The sequence below is a fragment of the Umbelopsis ramanniana genome, assembly GCF_025399195.1.
Source record: "Umbelopsis ramanniana AG unplaced genomic scaffold K450scaffold_81, whole genome shotgun sequence".
Lineage (NCBI taxonomy): Eukaryota > Fungi > Mucoromycota > Umbelopsidomycetes > Umbelopsidales > Umbelopsidaceae > Umbelopsis > Umbelopsis ramanniana.
The window spans coordinates 54,752-74,919 of NW_026252167.1; the positions used below are offsets into that span (position 1 = coordinate 54,752).

The 20,168-nt window shown below is 43.3% G+C and overlaps 9 protein-coding genes across 9 annotated transcripts; 4 read left to right on the forward strand and 5 right to left on the reverse strand.

Annotated features, from left to right (window-relative positions):
* The first annotated feature begins 496 nt into the window (after positions 1–496).
* Positions 497–2,868, forward strand: K450DRAFT_260483 (uncharacterized protein). The gene is made up of 4 exons (XM_051592166.1): positions 497–959; positions 1,027–1,097; positions 1,167–1,868; positions 1,943–2,868. The coding sequence occupies exons 1-4, from the start codon at positions 719–721 to the stop codon at positions 2,525–2,527; spliced, it is 1,599 nt and encodes a 532-aa protein (XP_051440721.1). The 5' UTR covers positions 497–718; the 3' UTR covers positions 2,528–2,868.
* Positions 2,601–4,590, reverse strand: K450DRAFT_260489 (uncharacterized protein). The gene is made up of 6 exons (XM_051592167.1): positions 4,215–4,590; positions 3,798–4,132; positions 3,646–3,720; positions 3,149–3,571; positions 2,943–3,082; positions 2,601–2,867 (listed from the first exon to the last, which is right to left on the reverse strand). The coding sequence occupies exons 1-6, from the start codon at positions 4,351–4,353 to the stop codon at positions 2,675–2,677; spliced, it is 1,305 nt and encodes a 434-aa protein (XP_051440722.1). The 5' UTR covers positions 4,354–4,590; the 3' UTR covers positions 2,601–2,674.
* A 286-nt stretch (positions 4,591–4,876) lies between these two features.
* On the reverse strand, positions 4,877–7,593 carry K450DRAFT_260494 (uncharacterized protein). Its single transcript, XM_051592168.1, has 10 exons — positions 7,536–7,593; positions 6,961–7,446; positions 6,791–6,897; positions 6,649–6,731; positions 6,518–6,583; positions 6,194–6,426; positions 6,017–6,121; positions 5,467–5,952; positions 5,260–5,399; positions 4,877–5,186 (listed from the first exon to the last, which is right to left on the reverse strand). Exons 2-10 carry the CDS (start codon positions 7,093–7,095, stop codon positions 5,000–5,002), a joined length of 1,542 nt encoding a protein of 513 aa, XP_051440723.1. The 5' UTR covers positions 7,096–7,446; positions 7,536–7,593; the 3' UTR covers positions 4,877–4,999.
* On the reverse strand, positions 7,452–9,387 carry K450DRAFT_260498 (uncharacterized protein). Its single transcript, XM_051592169.1, has 9 exons — positions 9,350–9,387; positions 8,913–9,223; positions 8,792–8,848; positions 8,695–8,714; positions 8,569–8,628; positions 8,426–8,509; positions 8,175–8,351; positions 7,966–8,084; positions 7,452–7,879 (listed from the first exon to the last, which is right to left on the reverse strand). Exons 2-9 carry the CDS (start codon positions 9,106–9,108, stop codon positions 7,651–7,653), a joined length of 942 nt encoding a protein of 313 aa, XP_051440724.1. The 5' UTR covers positions 9,109–9,223; positions 9,350–9,387; the 3' UTR covers positions 7,452–7,650.
* A 65-nt stretch (positions 9,388–9,452) lies between these two features.
* Positions 9,453–11,053, reverse strand: K450DRAFT_260504 (uncharacterized protein). The gene is made up of 4 exons (XM_051592170.1): positions 10,562–11,053; positions 10,339–10,487; positions 10,142–10,263; positions 9,453–10,074 (listed from the first exon to the last, which is right to left on the reverse strand). The coding sequence occupies exons 1-4, from the start codon at positions 10,917–10,919 to the stop codon at positions 9,528–9,530; spliced, it is 1,176 nt and encodes a 391-aa protein (XP_051440725.1). The 5' UTR covers positions 10,920–11,053; the 3' UTR covers positions 9,453–9,527.
* A 44-nt stretch (positions 11,054–11,097) lies between these two features.
* Positions 11,098–12,458, forward strand: K450DRAFT_260507 (uncharacterized protein). Its single transcript, XM_051592171.1, has one exon. The coding sequence runs from the start codon at positions 11,125–11,127 to the stop codon at positions 12,316–12,318; it is 1,194 nt and encodes a 397-aa protein (XP_051440726.1). The 5' UTR covers positions 11,098–11,124; the 3' UTR covers positions 12,319–12,458.
* A 1,408-nt stretch (positions 12,459–13,866) lies between these two features.
* K450DRAFT_260508 (uncharacterized protein) lies at positions 13,867–15,199 on the forward strand. The gene is made up of 2 exons (XM_051592172.1): positions 13,867–14,018; positions 14,275–15,199. Exons 1-2 carry the CDS (start codon positions 13,914–13,916, stop codon positions 14,995–14,997), a joined length of 828 nt encoding a protein of 275 aa, XP_051440727.1. The 5' UTR covers positions 13,867–13,913; the 3' UTR covers positions 14,998–15,199.
* Positions 15,200–15,449: 250 nt separating this feature from the next.
* K450DRAFT_260513 (uncharacterized protein) lies at positions 15,450–18,741 on the reverse strand. Its single transcript, XM_051592173.1, has 12 exons — positions 18,553–18,741; positions 18,372–18,462; positions 18,176–18,304; positions 18,069–18,115; positions 17,805–17,939; positions 17,663–17,724; positions 17,450–17,597; positions 17,145–17,381; positions 17,008–17,062; positions 16,793–16,926; positions 16,560–16,727; positions 15,450–16,467 (listed from the first exon to the last, which is right to left on the reverse strand). The coding sequence occupies exons 1-12, from the start codon at positions 18,703–18,705 to the stop codon at positions 15,538–15,540; spliced, it is 2,289 nt and encodes a 762-aa protein (XP_051440728.1). The 5' UTR covers positions 18,706–18,741; the 3' UTR covers positions 15,450–15,537.
* Positions 18,742–18,900: 159 nt separating this feature from the next.
* On the forward strand, positions 18,901–20,168 carry K450DRAFT_260532 (uncharacterized protein). The gene is made up of 3 exons (XM_051592174.1): positions 18,901–19,092; positions 19,268–19,358; positions 19,449–20,168. Exons 1-3 carry the CDS (start codon positions 19,068–19,070, stop codon positions 20,104–20,106), a joined length of 774 nt encoding a protein of 257 aa, XP_051440729.1. The 5' UTR covers positions 18,901–19,067; the 3' UTR covers positions 20,107–20,168.

Here is a 20,168-nt window from a genome sequence, read left to right on the forward strand (position 1 = left end):
CTTAGCTTTGTCGTATAAATACAACGCTATCCAATGGCATCCTCGCTAGTTTCCCACTGCGCACGTTGCTAACGAATGACACCAAAATCGAATGTTTCTTTTGAAGGTTTAAACCCATGCAGTATATCTTTTTCTGTCTTATTTACTACTTATTTGTCCAACTTTTCGAACAGAACCTCTGTCTTACCGAACAATAAGCTACGTAATTTCGGACGGACTTAAGGAAATTACCTCAAAATAGAAAAACAGTCGGGCCTAGTTGCTTTGAAGCCGACTTTGACTGTCAATATACAAACAGGGCACTTTAAGAGGCGTATGAGGAGTGTGATGTGAAATGTATGGATTATCTGTAAAGAGTATCCCCTTGGGACATAGGGTACCCTCGTTGCCGAAGCTGAAGGTCATTTTGTACGCAAGGAAGAAAGATAGTTTGGCAAACATGAGGTTTGTAGTGTAGAACAAGAATATCGATCTGTAGTGATATCAAGACTTCCAACAATATTGATCTTGGCGGGAGCGGTATCTTATCCAATATCAATAATCTGCGAAGGTTCTCGGCGTTGGTAGTGTCGATTTCTCCCCTTACATCATGTTGAGCGACACGCTGAGTTTCCAAATAGGGAAAAAATAGGTTTCGCATTGCAGTATAAAAGCGAGCATTAGCTTACCCTTTCATCTACTTCATAAGAACCACCTAACCGTTCACTCACATACCAAAATGCTTCACAAACACGTTGATTCCGATGAAATTATGAAACACGCTCAAGAGTCCCCTGTCAGGAACCACACCGACAGAGGCAAGCACGTTACTACCTTGGCTTATGGCTCGCGTTATGCTACTGAGGGGATCCCAAAGTTCAAGCTGCCTGAACAAAGTACCGAAGCACAAGCTGCATACCAGCTCATCCATGATGAACTGGAGCTTGATGGAAGACCTAATATGAACTTGGCATCATTTGGTAAGGACATCTCGAGAATACTAATGCACCTTGGCTTACTGATATATTGACATCATGGTATGATTAGTCCATACTTGGATGGAGCCAGAAGCCGACAAACTCATCATGGAAAATATCAGCAAGAACCTTTCAGATCAAGTAAGAAAGAAACTTTTGAATAGTATATGGACCACCGGATAAATTTCTAACCACCACACTCTTAAATAGGACGAGTACCCAGCTACAATGAAGATCCACGCTAGATGCATTTCCATCATTGGAGATATGTGGAAGAGTAAGGGAGCCGTAGGAACTGCCACCATCGGATCCTCTGAAGCTGTGCAACTTGGTGGTCTCGCTATGAAGAAGCGCTGGCAAGCAAGGCAAAAGGCTGCAGGAAAGGATACTTCCAGACCTAACATCATTATGGGAAACAATGCACAAGTCGCTCTCGAGAAGTTTGCTCGGTACTTTGATGTTGAATGCCGTTTGATCCCTGTCTCGGCCGAAAGCCATCATTGCCTGGATATCAAGAAGGCAGCTGAAGCTTGCGATGAGAACACCATCGGTGTATATGTCATCCTCGGTAGCACTTACACTGGCCATTTCGAAGACGTTGAAGGCATGTCCAAGGAGTTGGACAGAGTCCAAGAAGAGAAGGGCTGGGACATTCCTATTCACGTTGATGCTGCTAGCGGTGGTTTCGTAGCACCCTTTGCATTCCCTAAGCTCAAATGGAGTTTTGATGTTCCCAGAGTCAAGTCCATTAATACCTCTGGTCACAAATTCGGTCTCGCCTACGCCGGTGTCGGATGGGTGCTCTGGAAAAATGAAGACTTTTTACCTAAAGAACTCATCTTCACTCTTACTTACTTGGGTGCCTCGGAGCAAACTTACACACTCAACTTCTCTCGTCCTGCCTGCTTCATGGTAAGATTTACTTTCGCAGCTTAAAGACAGGTGGGGAAAAAACGGACATTGACTAAAATTTCATTCCCGTGCAGATTGCTCAATATTACAATTTTGTCAGACTGGGTCGACAAGGCTATACCTCTATCATCAAGAATGATATGCACAACGCCAAATTGCTGTCACGCGCTTTGGAAAACTGCGGCTATTTCGATTTAGTATCAGATATGCATCGCGCTAAGGGCGTTTTTGGATATGAGCGAGCAAGCGGTCTCGATGCCATCAAGGAGTCAGTCAAGGGCATTACAGAGTACAATGAAGCTTTACCTGTTATCGCATTCAAGCTGACTGACGATTTCAAGCGCGAGAACCCTCACGTGAAGCAAGCTGCTGTGTCAACCTTGTTGCGTACCCGTGGTTGGATCATCCCCAACTATCCCCTTCCACCTAACGAAGAAAATATTGAAATTCTCCGCATCGTCGTCAGAGAATCTTTCAGTCAGGATCTGGTTGATACCGTCCTGTCTGACATCATTTGGTCTGTTGAAACGCTAGCTGCAAGTGAGAGCGGCTTTGATGCTGAAGTCTTTGCTCAAAAGACTGACCCTATTCAACATGCTCACAAGTTGGATCACCCAGCTCACGAAGGCAGAAAGAAGAAATACGGCAGTCAATGCTAAATATCTTTAATATAAGGTTGAACTGTTATGCTGTAAATGTGAATTGACAATAAAAAAAAAACTTTTGTTAATATATCTGTACTGTATTGTATGAATATAGATAGGCTACGGTTGATATGGCTACTAAGGAACGTTCACTTATAGGCACTAAAGATCTTTTCTTCTTGAAACCTTTGCCTTGAAAGAATCTTTCCAAATGGTCAAAGTAATGAAGTGACGAATATCTTCTGCATCTTTCATGCTTTCTGGTATCGTATCAAAATCAAACTTCTTGATCAAAGTAGCAATTACAAGGCGCATCTCCTGGAGAGCAAAGTTTTTGCCAATGCAGTTTCGGGATCTGTTAGGAAATAGGATTTAGTTGATGCGAAAAGCCGGTTTTTTTTTTTCACTGCCCTTCGTCTATTGTATTTACCCTGCAGAGAAAGGATAAAATGCATCCACAGCCGGAGCAGGTTCGTATCCTTCCAACCATCTTTCCGGCTTGAATAGCTCGGGTTCGTCAAAGTACTCTGGGTTCATATGGGCGACGTACATATTGGCTAAAATTGTGGTCTGAAAAATCAAGGTATGAGAATGGGGTGTTCAGGTTGCCCAAAAAAAAATTAGCAAATTACGTACGCCCTTGGGAATATGATAGCTTTGTCCAAGCACGAAATCTTGCTCTGCAATTCTTTCCAAACCGGCAGCTGTGACAGGACGTAGTCTAAGAGTTTCATTGATGACAGCATTCAAATAGGCGGCATTCTTGAGCGATTCATAGGAGAAATTTTTGTTGTCGTCATTATACTCCAAAGTATCCACTTCCTCTCGCAACTTTTCGAACTTCTCGCGCTCTTGCAAGAGAGCGATCAACGCAAATGCTGCACTGTTGGATGTGGTCTCCGCTCCGGCAAAGAGGAAAAGCATGGTTTCGCCCATGACACTATTTTCTGAAAGTTGTTCAGAAGACTTTTCACTTTTGGCAGCGTCGATCAAGATCTGCAAAATATCCTTTCTAGGAGCTTCAGCAGTCATTCGCTTGTGGATCACATCCTTCATGAACTGTATAGAGATGGATATTATGAGTGAGTGGGAATATTTGCAGCCTATCGATGATACTGAGATATGACACTGACGTTAACGATATATGGATCTGCCATCTTGATGCCCGACATTTTGACCAATTTGCCCAAGAAACCATTGGTGAAGAACTATCCCATCAAAACAAAAACGACATCAGAATGCGGACAAAGGTGCCTTTCAATACTTAGTCCAGTATTGTACTTACAATGGAGCCACGGCGTACACCTTCAGTAAGTCTTTTGGGCAAAGGATGGGAGCCATTTTTGATCATACCAAACGTTTCTCCAAAAGCGCATTCGCCCATGGCATCCAGCGCAACGGCTTGTGTCAAATGCCAAAGATCAATGACAGCTTCAGGGTTTCCGCTAGCTTCAGCCGCGCTGATGTCTCCTTCCACCTTTTCAACCATATCATCAATGACAGATTCCAGCAACGGTTCCAGACCAGCTAGATATCGAATGGAGAAAGCAGGCGATATCACACGTCTAGTGTGGCGATGGGCTGCTCTATCGGTCAAGTTGAACATATTGGGCTTGCCAACTAGACGAAGCAATATGACACATTACTTTCCAAGTTTTCTCATAGTATACCCCTCTCCTTCATACAAGTATCAGTTTCTTACATGCCGTGTTGTCATATACAGTGCCTTTCCTCAAATCATCCGTGACCAAAACCTGCTTCAACATGTCCTTGTCCGCAACAGACAGCACAGTTCGTGAGATGCGCACGACAGGGCCATACTTGTCGTGAAGGGCGCGCATGTTCAAGAATCTATCAATCTCACAGTCAGAATCGTATATTAGGTAATAGGCTGTGGAGGATAGTCAAATGTACCTGTGCCCATAAGGAACATCCAGCGCCGCATAAGGAATATCGATCAATCGGCCATAAAATTTGCCAGGTACGGCTGTCAATGGCCCAGTTGCTGCTTCGTAGAGCCGTTGCTATGGTGCATTGTGTTGAGATGAGAATGCCGTACGAGTAAAGTCACAAACGCCATCGGGTACTTACCACTGCCCACCAACCTGCAGTGGCGGCTGTTATTGCAAGGGCTGTGGTCTTGGTGTCGGCACCCTTAACGACGTCCTTAATCTGATCCAAAGCCATAGAAATCGACATTGGCAATCTTTGAATTTGCAAAACTCGAACAGATATGCGAGAAGAGAAAGTGCGGGAATAGAGTCAAATAAAGGCGAAAAGCCGCGTCATGATTTGTGCAAGAGAGACTGAGCGCTTTCGGTTGTACCACTACCGAGTTTCCGTCGCGGCTTTACTGTCCATCGCTCCGGAGTTTCAAAATGGGTTTATTGTCTTTGAACTTGAGAATAAGAATATAAGAAAAGCCATATGATAAAAAGGTGAGAATGGAATGGGGACGATATAAAGATTGAGTTTAAGTATAATGATTTATGTTCGCAAGACTGCGCGAACCTTGAAGGTGTTCTTAGCAATACCCAGGGTTACGAATTGTCGTCTATCCTTTGCGTCTTCCATGGACGATTCAATGGGAAGAAATTCAAATTTCTTAACGAGATTAGCAACGCAAATACGCATTTCTTGGAGACTAAAAGCTTTTCCAATGCAATTTCGAGATCTATGAATTATAATTCAATAGTCAGTCACGCAACGGAAGGTTCATGCAAACATAAACGCTACAAAATACAAACCCTGCAGAAAAAGGGAACCAGGCCATTGCATATTCCTTTGCTTTGACTGGATCTAGCCATCTTTCTGGCATAAATCGGTCAGCCTCTTCCCAGTAGTCAGGGTGTGTCTGGGCAACCATACCCATAGCAATAACTGTAGTCTGTTTTGAACTGGATTTAGCGGCTTGGTTCATGGGTAAACAAAGTTCATTACAAGGGATCACTAACATTTTTGGGAACAAAATGATTTCCCACCAGGGTTATGTCGCTCACAGTTCTTCTGGGAGCACCACCTGGATTGGCGGGATGAAATCGTAGAGTTTCCTCGATGACTGCATTCAAGTAAGGCAGAGACTTAACTTGGCTATTATTGAGGACGGTTTGTCCTTCCTCCATTTCAATAGCATCAATTTCATTTCGAAGCTCTTCATAAACATGTGGGTTTTTGAACATCTCCATGAACAGGAATCCCATAGTGTTGGAAGTGGTTTCGCTACCAGCAATCAAAAAGAGGACAACTTCATTGATGATATCTTCTATTTGGAGTCGATCGTCCTCTGACTTGGTGTAAAGTGTTCCAATCAAGAAATCGAGGATATCTTGGCGCTTTTCACCAGAGTCAATTCGGTTTTGGATGACATCTTTCATAAAGGTAACCAAGAAAGGATGTTGTTTCTTTGGAATCCATTTACTAATTTTTGGATGTAAACCAATCTAGTATGAACTTGTTAGCTGTGATACAACTAATATGAGACATGTAAAGAAGGCATACACTTACAAAACTAGTAAATTTTAGACGATCGGTAATGACTTCAGGCAAGGGATGATGACCAGTAGTGACCATATTAAATTCTGTACCAAAGGCGGCTAAACCGATGATATCCTATAGTCGATGTATTTCAATATCATCCAGCATATGCTCAATATCGCGTGCATATACACGTGTTACACTTACGATTGCATAGTGTTGTAGCATCATCCACAAATCAATTTCGGCATACTCTCGACCTTCGGCATTTGCTTCGTTGATTGATTTACTCAAGGCGACCTCTAGATGCGTGGTAGTGGAGCGCATCAGAGGTTCCATGGATCCAATGTACCGAAGTGAGAAAGCTGGAGAGAGAATTCTTCTTCTTGACTTGTGAAATTCTTTATCTGTGGTATCGAACATTGTAGGGTGGCCATCGACTGCAAATTAAATAGAGATAGCAATTGAGTATTTGCGTAAGTCCTTGGCCAAGGAGAATCACAGATAATGCCGAAAATTGCAACGACTTACGTTGATAGGCCTCATAGTTATATGCTTTTGGTAGATCGTCCTTGACCAGAATCTGTTGAATCATATCTAATGGGCTGTCAGCCTCCCAGCGTCGATGTACGCAGTCCGGTGAATATGACGAGATACGTTACCTTTATCGCTAACGCTAATTTGCTTTCGAGCAATTCGAACGATATGTCCATACTTTTTATGAAGCTTAATAAGTTTTTCAAATCTAATTGAAGGGTGAATAACCAATGTGTTTTCGGGGTTCTGAAAAAATATGTTATCTACCTTGTCCCAGCAGGGGAATCATAGTGACCGTCACCCCAGTTGACGAACTTTGCAAGGAAAGGACCAGGATATTTAGATAGCGGTCCAAAGAAAGCACTATAAATCCTCTATGATGGCTATAAGATTAGCGACGTACGATAAAGTGCTATGTTAATAGTGCTATTACTTGCCGTGGTGATTACATAGGTAGCGACGAGAAGACCAGTAGTTTTGCCTACTTTATCAACAACATCACGGTTGAAGGAGAGGTATGGAACTGTTGAGCCAGCAACAAGTTCTTGCAATCTGTTAAGGAGTGTAGACATGGGTAAAGAACAACAAGTGTTCCATGCCGATGAATGCGAGGTTTTATTCTTATAAATTTAAAGTTCCGCTAACAAAGACATCCACTTTGACATCAGAGGTCAACGCATCATAAGCTTGATGTGCTATCTTCCGCTGAGTTGACTTTAAGTTGTCTAGCAGGAGTAAAAGATACACGGCCATTGCCGCCAACGCTTGCATAGTATGTGATTTCTCCATTGCTGGATTTCTCAGTGGCATATCCCAAGTGGGGCTTCTTAGGATCTTTAGGTGGTGCGGCACCAGTGGGGAAGATAGCTGCTTGTGACATGGCTTGATCGACGGAATCATCTGCTTGACTAATGGCATTGAGTCTAGCCCCGAATAAAAATAAAATAAAGTACGCGATTCAGTAAAATTAGATCCTTATTGACAATAGGACGAATGATGAAAGCATCCTTACAATCGTGACTTGGCAAAACGAGGTTCCACTCGGGACGAGAGATAGAAGTCGCCTGGACCTTTCATGCGTACAAAATCCTACCGTTCACAGCATCATAAGAAAAGAGGGTTTGAAATCAGTTGCCAATCAGTTTCGAAATTCGGCTTACCGGCGCACCAAGTACCCAGTTGCGGGTCTGTCTAAAGACACCGTCCCAAAATTGCAAAGACGACTGCATAGAAGGACTATCTACGATATTGCGGAAAACGTGATAGCGGCGAAGACGTGACCTTGGCGATGGAATGGCTGGTTTGGCTCTATATAATTTCGTTGGAGCTGTACGCGTATCCCATGCTACCAAGTGACTGTTTGCGATGTGAACAGTGCCAAGTCAGTACAATTAACTCCTTGCTGTATCAAAGTAGACCGATCCCACATGACCCGCACTAACCTAGGATTGACTAGATATTCTTCATTTTCCTCCAAAACGATACGATATAATCCTCCGTAATGAGATATGGCAATAGTACCGGGACCTCTAACTTTGTGTGCAATCCGTTGGATGACACCCTACAAATGGTAGAATCCAGGCATTAGATATCCAAAACTCAAATGACAATCTTATCGCCCATGTGCTTTCGTTATTTTTGGATGATTTACCGTTTCTTTGCCTTTTAATCCGCTAAAGCCAAGTTCTACTGAAACTCGTGAAGTTTTTGCAAGGAATGCGTCTCGTCGCATGGCGTACTCTGTGCTGCCGTTGATATTGATGATTGCGATTTCTCCAATTGTGCTGGGAGCTAGCAAAACATCACCATATTCTTGACGTGTTTCATACTTTATAATTGGATCAAAGGTTATACTCTCTCTTTCATTCACGATTATTGAAGTTTCCTAGCACAAGAACTTACCTTTTGGCGGAATGCCTTATCGCCAAGAGCTCTTCTGGAAACAGCACTGATGCTGCCACCGTCCAAAGTCAATTTAGAAAATACCTGAATAGTGATCACCATTAGTAACAGTAAAAATAAAAAGCGGGTATCTGTTAACAAACCTGGTTAGAGGATCCAACGGCGGTTCCAGTTGCAGCAGTGATATCGGTGTCGGGAGGTAACTGTTAACAAAAATTTTAGTCGCATGCATTTCCAGGACACTCCATCCCACGTTTCTGCGACAATACCTTGACCATCAGCAACGAACCTAAAGCCACACATAATTAATAAATTGAAAAACGCACTCTTCAAGTTTGCTGTTATCGGGGTTGGTGCGTTACTTACCAACACCTGTCGAGACAATGTTAAATTCAGGTTCAGATTTGCCAGTTGCTCCAAGTCCTGCGGCGACCGAGTTAGAGACGTGCGAATTGAAACATGGTGATGATTAAATTAAAGCAAATACCAGAAGTAACGGCATTAATGGTGTTTCGAGGACCATTTTCAGCTGGATCAGCCATGGAATACCGAGCATTTTCAGTGGAAGACGACTGTGGTGCCAAACCGACGTAATGCCTTACTGCTGGAGTCGCGAGGGCACGCCAAGTGCGCTCTGTAACGAGACCCTTCCGTATAGGATTCCAGCTGCGTGTAAGCAGCATTGTATTTTGGTATTAGAGTATGGCCTCACTGACAACGAGTGTGTGCGTCTCTCTCTCCAAAATGTGTACGCGTGACTGTTATTTGAGATGATGGCACAATGACTTGAACGAAGTACTACACTTATGGAGAGGGTTGATGAGTGGTGAAGGACGTTCACTATTTTAATCTTAAAGAAAAAAACCTCTGTATAAGAGAAATGCTTGAGGAAGCTTGGAAAAATTGCACTTTTGGCAAATTTACCTTTGATCAGTCGCGTTTCTACTATGGACAGGGGTAGGTTACTCTTTACAGTTACTCTTTACAGATTAGAGCTCATACAGTTATTTGTAATTGAATGAGGGCATACGTGTTCTAGCACACAAAATTTTATGAAAAGTACATTTATTAGAAATGCAGAAATCGCACAGTTCGCTGGCTTCTAGATAGCTCCGGTTTGCATGGATGTCCACATACTATCAGCGACAATGCCTGACCACAACAAGGCACCAGTCCAAGTATTGCTTTTAAATTTCTTCCAACAATCAGCAGGATTGTTATAGTCTACAGTTCTAAGTTGCCAAGCGAGATGTGCGGCCGTTCCAAAGACGCTCAATGTGTAGAAAGGAAGGCCTTGACCGTTCATGTAACCGGCAAGAGCTGTCATGGACACAAAGCTACCAGAAAACAGCGTCAGCCATTTGTTGGTATTTTCACCAAATCGCAATGCAGTTGACTTGACGCCGATCTTAATATCATCCTTCTTATCCTGATGAGCGTAAATAGTATCGTAGACAAGAGTCCAGGCAACACCTCCAGCATAAAGAGGTCCAACAACTGACAGATCGCATGCACCTGTCATAGCTGACCATCCAAGCAAGGCACCCCAGTTAAATGCTAATCCCAACACCACCTGTGGCCAATACGTGATACGCTTCATGAGCGGATATGTGACCACCAAAGACAGAGAAGAAGCACCTAGCAGAATACTAAATGTTTGGATTGAAAGGTTTGAATGTAGCTCAATAGCCTACCGTAGACGTTATAAAAAAGTACCTGTATGTGTTTAATTGTGTCAGAATGGCAAGACCAGCAGAAAGTTGGAGTCCGAGAAAAGCAATTCCCTGCTTTGGCGTGATAGCTCCCGATGCAATGGGTCTAACCTTAGTACGCTCAACCTATAAAAGATTCATAAGAATGCGATTGACACATCGTGGGTCCTTTCCATTTGAAAAATTCAAATGGTGACTAACCTTGTCGTCAATATCTCGGTCCCAAAGATCATTGATGGTACAGCCTGCACCACGCATGATAATAGCGCCTGCGCCGAAAAGACCAAGCATATACACTGATTGTGACAGCGGGAGATTATTCGCATAGGTCGCCATTGATATGCTCCAAGCTAATATTGGTTTCAAGCGAGGTTATAATTTTGTTTGATACAGCAAATATAGAATCAATGAAATTAAAGCTTACCACACGGCCAGTACAACAACCATGTTCCAATTGGTTTATCCATGCGAGTCAGATATACATAAGGGGATAGCTTTGGCGGCAAGCGATCCAGCCAACTATTGTATTTTATGGGGGCTGTGTCTTCTTCCTTTTTCTCGCTAACTACTTGGGCTTTTTGTGTGTAGTGTTGTTTGAGGCCAAGGCTGACGGCGGGTTTTTGTATAAAGTGCCGTAACGACGGAGAATGCTTTAAATAAAGTGTGAATGGGGAGACTGGTTTGAGGAATGATATAGGTTTATGGCTCTGATGGTAGAGTTGAACATTTGGAGTCGATAATAGTGCTCTCGACAATAGTCTAAAGCTCGAGTGGCCAACCATAACCCTTACACGAAACTTTGGCCTGGGCAGTCCAAAAAATGAGATGGCACAAAAAAGTCAGCCAGCCAGGGCGGCAGTGAAAAGCAGAGCAATAAGCCACCGCCAGGCACCCGAATATTGACGACGTCACCACATTTAGTGGGACCGGGGATTTTTTTTTTGAGGTTACTTCTCGCCCTTTTTTTTCTCCAAAAAGTGCTCGGCCATGGCAAGTAACGCACTATTCAAACGCACATTCTTGGTCGGTAATCGGGTGCATAGCCTGAGCCCTTCCTGTAAAAAAGCTTATAGACTCTACTCCAGTCGCCATGCTTTTGACAAGTATGCTTTAGCTTCGGCTTCAGAGAATAAGCCTCAGAGCACAATTTTGCAAGCTCTTCGAACCCGCAATCCGAACACAATCTGGAAGAAATATAACGAATTGGAGGCATCAGATGAGCTCAAGTCTCTATCAACGGAGTTACATTCACTCACATTCCAGTCTCTCAAGCCCAAGAACAAGAAGGCGTACACTACCAAGGAAATGGAGGTGGTTAAGGAGCGACTTTTCCATATTTACGACAAAATGAAGGCGACTGGGGTTTCCATAGATGTCCGAGATTACAATCACATGTTGAAGTTCTTTGGACGTGCTCGGGATTTTGCTACATGCTCAAGAATTTGGCAAGAACTCAACAGAGCAAACACCCCCAACATTTACTCTTACAACTTATACATGTACGCAGCAGTTAGAGGAGGCCAATCTTCCAAGGCATTTGAAATCTTGGACAGCATGCGAAATGCCAATGTCATGCCCAACACTTTTACATACGATACCCTATTGAAAGCTCATGGAGCTTCTGGCGACTTGGTCAAGATGGACAACTTATTTGCCGATGTATTTGTGCAAGCCAAGATGGCCAGTTCATCCTTCCTCTCCAGTATTGCTCAGAACAACAGTGTGAAGCCTTCAACCGCGACATTCACTTCGTTGATTGATGCTCATGGAACTACTGGCAATATTGAAGGGATGATGCATATTTATCGAAATATGATGCCACAGTATAAAGTCAAAAGCGATATCCATGTCTACAATGCTCTTATTCGTTGGTGCTGTCAATACGGACAAATTGCTACGGCCAAGAAGATCTTCTTCGATATGGAAAGTACGGGTATCAAGCCAAACGTAGTCACATTCAACTACCTTGTCAGACATGAGGCCCTCAAGCAAGGACGAGCTGGAGCAGCCTATCAAATCATGCAATTGATGCAGCGCATCTACAATGTTAGACCTTTACAATCAATGTACAATGCTATTATCAAGGTTCACATGAAACATAGACGACCTGAAGAGGCCAAAGAAGTTTTTCGAGAGTGGCAAACTGGGCAGATGGTGAGGTTACCAGCGAGTCGTGAATGATCCCCTACAAAAAACCACCACTAGTAAAAAATTCCCTCCTTATCCTTTAAAAAGTACCTAAAGCCCTAAAATATCTGTGAATAAAGTTTTTGTTTTTTATGGCAGCAGCCTTCATTGACTGTCTGTACCCCCCTTCTTCATTTTGACCGGATGTGGAGTAACCGATCATACCCTGTTCCTGTTTTGAGTGATGCCAACAGAGACGATTTGCATATCAGCAACCCATGATGTTGGATAACCCACCTTCCAAATTGGTCATTGTGACGGGCACACTGGACACCATGCTAGGTTTCTATGATCATGGGAGATGTCCCATTTTTATGACTAAGGGGAGGCCAGAGAAAATCGAAGCAAAGGTGATAATGATTTTCCTTCCCACGACATTAAAATTATTATTTTTACGGGGTGGCCTCAATATGTCCAAGTCATGATCTGGTCAGGCCGTTGGTAATGATTCAATGAACATATCGTAAATTCATAACTACTTGTAAAGAATTCAACCAGGGCTGAAAGGCGGTGCTAACGTTATCACGGATAGGCGCTAAAAAATTTGCCGACCGTAATCTACGGCTTGATTAAAAAAATTTTTTTTATTTTATTTTATTATTTTATGTTTATACGACACTACTAGAGAAAAATATTAGTGGGTGGGTGGTTGCGATACCGTGTGTTCTGATCATTATTGTGTTCTAATAATACAGCACGAGATATTGAACTGGTGTTGACTTCCTTGCCAACATTCAGCTGACTCGCCACTTGGAAGGAGGAGGTGTCTTTGAGACTCAGCCTCTCCATGGGGATATCCTATCTAATTACCTATAGCCTGATTTCCGGCTTACCAATGTGAGGCACCACTTTGCCGAATCAAAGCATAACAAGAATCCATATGGCTTCGCTTTACTGCCTTTGTCCCTCCCCCCAATTTCTTATCACTCTAAAATCCGCGCTCTGCAGCCGATGGCTTCACCACCCCTGCCTTATCGTAGTGCGCCAATGCATTTCTTTGCCGCAACACAAGTGTTCGTGTACCCTCTGCACCCTGTATTGATGTAACATTAGAGCGAATAAGGCTTTTTGTACTTCTTTCGCGACAACTTACTTGTTGCGGCATGGTGGTCGGTAGGTACAGCTGACAAGCTGCGCGGTGTCAGTTCCAAGCGCCTTATCTTCCTAGACATTTGCCTTTTTCTTGTTGCCTTGCATCCTTTTCGGAAGCAAACGTCATGCTCATCACGGGTGGCGATAAGCAATATAAGGCAACAGCTCTTTGCTAAAAAGTGTTTGTTACCAATTCCGTAACTCACCTCACACCAAAACCCTGAAGAACTTTAAATTGTCTACTGAATTGAGCCTGATTGGTTGTCATCGGCGGGGGTGATGACTCCGAAATAGGAAAGTCTGTCCATATGATGTCTTGTTGGCTTGGGGGGGAGAGCAAAGAGCTTAACTCTCCAATTCCGTTATCTTATTCCGTAGACTTGCCTTTTCTTCCGCTTCTTCTTCTTTCTTTCACTTCTTACATGCCAAACACCGTTTCCTGTTTAGCCCCTTGTACCGTCCAAGTCAATGCTGATTCCAATGAAACATACAAGAAAATGGTCAAAACCATGACCAACAACACCCCAACCCCCTACGGCATCATACCACGACGAAGACGATCTTCAACCACGACTCTCACGATAACCAAACATTTGTCAGAGGTAATTAAACCGCATTTTATTTTCCTCAATTCGATTTCATGGGGAATGGGAAAGGGGGCATGTATGTCTTGCTATCAGTGATCTTAGGGAGTGATACTTGGTACACGTCCTCTAGTTGATAGAGATTTTTTTTTTTTTTTTACCACGACTGGTTACAAAGATTAGTCTTTTTTCTACATCACGAAAATGAACCTGTGACTAACTAAATTTTTCTCTCCTCTTCTCTGTATTTTTTTTTTGTTGGTATCATCATCAGCCTACTGCGGAAGACAACGAACAAGACATCTATTCAACATCTCCAAATTCAGATGATATGTCGCTATCGCCATCTATGTTCTCAAAATTTTCAATATCACCACCGTCGTCATTTACGTCGTTCTTATCTACCTTTTCCACTGAGTCTCCACCAACGTCCGCAGCCGCGAAATTGACCTTACCACTGGTCTCTCCTCCCCAGTCGACGCATGCTCTAATATCACATCTGGATGCCGTTGCACCTGTTGTAGCCCCACAAAGCACCTCTATTGCTTTATTGTCACGATTATTACAGGATCATTATAGCAATGCAAAATCATCCCAAGAAGAAACTGCAAATGATTTCACGACTGCATTACGTGACGCAGCCAGTCTGCTTCGTGCTCCTTTGAAGCTGTTTTCGACCGGTACATACATCAAAGAACCTGCCACCACCCCCATAGCTGATGCTGCATGCGAGGATGATGGCGATTCTGCATATTGGTCACAACCAAGCGAAAAAGAATCCTCCGTCGTTAAATCTGTGCTCCCTCCAAGGTACAACCGAGACATCAGAGCCAATCCTGATCATCTTCGTATGATTGTCGCGGAGATGAACATGATGAGGTCGCGAAAAATCGTTTGTCCATTGCGACCAAGGACTTATCTGCATAAGCGCGTTGACCATTTCCAACTGGACCAAACAAGTCGCCTTCGGTTTGAACTGCTAGCCGATGGCCAATAATATCCCAAAAGATTCCTCGCTCAAACCACCCACTCATGATTTGTAAAATACCCAATCCAAATTTCCGTCCTACTTGTGTTCCTATTACTATTTTCCCCCATCTCTCAAATTTTTTTTCTAACTTACCCCAATCGTCTACACCATTACGTAACTTAGCCTGGAGCATAGTTTTGTTTATATACCCTCATAGCACCATCACGTGTATTGATCCTTTGTAATATCTTGTTACAATAAAAGAAAAAATATATACTCTTTAATTATACTGGAATGCATTTAGATTGTCGGTATTTTCATGTGTCATTTGTGCAGATAAGATAATCAATACTATAATTTACCGTTACACCGATTTGTTTTCATACCCCACTCTTTGAGGATATGTGCGACACCACAAAAGAATTAACAAACAAAACAAGACCTGCTTTGAGGAAAACGTGTAATGGTACCATCTCACATCAACTGTGTGGCCCCAATATTGAAAGAAAAAAAAGGGGGTGTTATTTATTTGTTTTTTTGCCTAGGTTAAAAAACCAACGAAGTTTTCTAAAATGTTGATCTAAAGCTTTTGACTGCCACCATGACCGTTTGTACACCGACCGGCTGAACCTTCCAACCGGCAATACCTAACGTACCTCCTGTGGCGGTAGAACCTTGAGTTTGTCCGGAGTATCTCTTTTCCAACAAGTCGATGAATTTCGTATAATACACGATTAATTGCCCTAGAGCAGCATGAAGGACGGTAGTTCCGTTTTTGAAGTTGGAAAAGTATTGAATGACCGAGGTGTTGATGGCACTAAGAGACTGCCGCCATGTCTGAGCAAACTGGGTCGAGATCCTTTCAAGTTGAGCTGAACTGAAATCGCTGGGCTTGTTCTTTTGATGTTCAACGCTGTTGACACAATCAATGATATCGCCAAAGAAGGGTTTCAATTGCTCTTCCACAAACGCTGCTTTCTGAAGTCCCAGAATTTGCTCCACATGCTCTAGCTCCGCGTTGACAGCCCGATTAGCGGACTCTTGCATAACGGAAACGATAAGATCGTAATTATTGATTAAAAAGGCGATTTTCCGAATCGTGTCCGGCAGTTCGTTAGACATCCGAGACAGGAGACCTTCGAGCTCGTTGCGTAGACGCTGTAAGCTGCTTGTGACATTTGAATCATCGTAGCCATCATTGAGTGTAAGTACGGATGTGGAAAATTCTGCGTATCGCCTTGTTACGTAATGTGGATGGATGTCCTTGACGGCAGATATAACTGACTTGGACGCCGCCATCTTCCGTATGCTGTCGACATGCATATCCATAATGTGTTGGTATCGTGGCCAGAAAAGCATGTTAGTGGCGTTTAAATAATTGTCCATGGTCGGCACTCTACGACGCTGGAGTTCCATCATGAGCTGTGTGTTAATACGAATGCAGAGTAATATGCCAACTGCATCATGAGATTGTTCAACGTATGACTTGGTTAATGTCTGTAAAGTAATGCCAGTTAGAAAAGGTGAAAAGGATTTGCCTGAGTTAAGCAAGGGCTGCTAGAAGGCGACGGCCATATAAATCAACATACCAGGCCGACATCCTCCGTTAACGTAAAAATATGCTGAAATATAAGCTTAGACGTATCATTATTGGCTTGGTTGTTTGCAAAAAATTCGGTGATAAAGAGGTATTCAGAGCTAGCATTATCAATCAATGTGAGATTGAAGCTTCTAAATAATTGCTCAAATGGGTATCTCTGCAATTATATATGTCCGTCAGTAGTCAAATATTACTCGAACAAACCTCCAACATAACACTTACCACGCCTTCATCTTCAGCAATATGAACCAAAATGACGCCAGCGTCATGCGCACGAAGCGTCTCAATTCTATCGCCAAGTGCAAAAACGTTGGTCTTGTCTCTTATTGACGGTTTGCCGCTGCTGAACAGTCCGCCTACGCAAGCCATCAAGATTCATCGTTAGCTGTCATTCAGTTCATCAATCCTGCACGGTTTTTTTTTTCATGCCGCACTACCTTTCTTTACACTTTCTTCTACACCAATAAGATCCGTTTTATCGGCAATGTTTGACTATGATGTAGTAGTAGAACCTTTAGTAACTGTTGCTCAAGAAAATCTACCTCCATCATAAATTTGCCAATCCAGGACATACCTGAAGCTTCACCAATCCCTTGTGATAACGATCAAAATGATTGTAAAAGTACCATCGCATGGTGTTGATGTACGTCTGGCGAATCTCAGTGGCTGCCTCGTGGTGACGTTCAGTGACAAAGTGGTATAATGCTTTGTATTTCAAAAACACAGATTGCTGCAAAATTTGAATATTGGTATTTGGTATTCGAAGTGAAATGATCTTGTTGACGAAAAAGTCTCGGATGGTCGATGCAGCCTACGATATGAATTAAAAGTGAGCATTCAAGTGCTTCTAGTCTCGCCCACCATAGGCATAACACTGACCTTTAAGCGCAATTTTTCTAATTCTGGACCAATGCCTTGTAAAGCTCGAATAGGCTTGTTCTGATTGGCTTTCACAAATCGCATCCGCTTGTTCAATTCCAACAAATACTGAAGCCATACTTCGTCCACATCACTCTCTACAATTTTTCTGCATGAAGCACGCAAATTTAGCTACCTCAATCGCCAAGACTATGTTAAAGCACGGCAACGTACCTTATCATATGTGGAGCTACCACCACATTGTCCAAAATGTGTCCAAGTCTTCCTTCCACGACCTGAGAACAAGCATAAATTGTAAGTAACATTGAACATATAACGCTATACATAGCCTTGATTCTTATGGTCTCATATCAACCTTTCGATTTTTCAGCTTGATGTTAATTTCAGTCGATCGTTCCTGAAGGTTCTTGATCTCTCGACTAATATTGCCGAGATCGGTCTGAAAGACGTTTAACATTTCTTCCATATTGCCCAAAATTTCGTCTGAAGCCTAGATATGCACAAATCAGTACGTTTGGAGGTATCCCTGTAACCTGGTTATCGTTGGCTAGCAAGACTGCCTTCCGCAATTGTCCGACCTGCGTCTGATCTATCATGCTATCACCCTCTTGTTGCTTACCTCGAATTGCTGATGTAGCTCAATAAACGCTCGTACGTTGTTAGTGTCTATGATGAAATAGCGTTAGTATCAACCTCGATGTCCATCACTGTAGCCCTTATACTTACAATCGTTTTCATACTCAGACTGCATTTCTTGCATCTCATTCTCTACTTGTAGGGCATACTGTCGAAGATCCATTCCCTTCTCGAGAGCATCCTTGACAAATTCATCCTCTTGGAACGCCGATATCCGATCTGAACCATCATATCTTAGTATCTATGCACATTTGTCTAATGGTCGCGACTGTTGCCTCCTACATACCGTCCACCTCGTCAAAGCTAATTTGGTAAAAGTCAAGGCCATCCTCAAAGTCAGACTCGAGCCGAACCTTTTCCTCTGTTTCGATTACATCCTGCGAGCGGATCAAAATATTAGCCATGCTGTCTCCTCAAGCTCTACTTTCCACTGCTTAGAATGAACACTGCATAATATCGACACCTACATCTGCAGTATTGTAGTCACCGAGCAATTTGGTCAAAAGTTCCATGGTGTCGTCTCTGGATTTGACCTTTTGGTCAGCGTCATCAACAATGTCGCTGCTTGTCGGTTCTTGTTCGACAGTGAACTTGTCTGGATCTGCTTCATCTGAAGTCATGTTGGGCAGGGCTTTGAACGTTTTGATAACCACCGCGCTACCTGTCTGTATATGGGTGACCGGACATTGATTATATGCCAAAATTCAATTTTGTAGACATCACGTGCAACTCGGAAAGTCCCACTGTTGCGGTATAACCCATTGCGAATGTACGGCCCGCTAATCTTCCTTCTTTTCATACTTTGGAAAATATAATGTAAGTAGGGTGATGGTAAAGTGCAATGAGTGATTTACATCATGGATTGCACGGATGGATGGATGGATGGATGCGCTCATCAATTGTCAACATTGGATGGCGTCTCTAGGATGCAATACATATGGGCACGTGTAACTAATCTCATTCACATTTACCTCATTACAGCATGGCTGACTCTGCACCGGCCGAAAGTAAGTAATTTGTCTCATTACCAACTCTTGTCAAAACAAAGCACCACAATGTAGTGTCGAAACTCAAAGACAAAGCATATGGTGGTTTTGATCATGAATGTTACAACCCCTCATTCACAACTTGAATGAGACTTCTACTCTACATCATATTAACCATCTTCAACCTTTTGCTTAGGACGTGGTGGATTTGGACGCGGACGTGGTGGACGTGGTGGTCGTGGTCGTGGTGGCCGCGGTCGTGGTCGTCAAGAAGAGAAGAACGAGTGGTAAGTTCTTTTTTGTTTTCTCTTTCTATCAAGTTGAAACATTGTGTGCCCTGTTCTAAATGTTTTTGTTTTATTTACCTCGTACCTTAGGGTTCCCGTTACCAAGCTCGGTCGTCTCGTCAAGGATGGCAAGATCAAGACCATTGAAGAAATCTATCTTTTCTCTCTTCCCATCAAGGAATACCAGGTTGTTGATTACTTCCTTCCCAAGCTCAAGGATGAGGTTATGAAGATCACCCCTGTCCAGAAGCAGACCCGTGCTGGTCAGCGCACCCGTTTCAAGGCTTTCGTCGTTATCGGCGACGGTAACGGTCACGTTGGTCTTGGTGTCAAGTGCTCCAAGGAAGTTGCCACTGCCATCCGTGGTGCCATCATCCTTGCCAAGCTCGCTGTCATCCCTGTTCGTCGCGGTTACTGGGGATCTTCCCTTGGTGAGCCCCACACTGTTCCTTGCAAGCTTACTGGCAAGTGCGGTTCTTCCATCTCTCGTTTGGTCCCTGCTCCCCGTGGTACCGGTCTCGTTGCTGCTCCTACTCCCAAGAAGGTTCTTCAACTTGCTGGTGTCACCGATTGCTACACCTCTTCCCGTGGTGCCACCCGCACTCTTGGTAACTTCGTCAAGGCCACCTTCGCTGCCATTGGCCACAGTTACAGCTTCTTGGACCCCACCATGTGGACCGAGAACACCTTCGTCAAGGCTCCCTACCACGAGTACACTGACTTCTTGGCTCAAAAGCAAAGAAAGTAAATTTGTTCTATTGAATGGACACTTGACCTCATTGTTAGCAATTAAATACTGCTGAATAAATG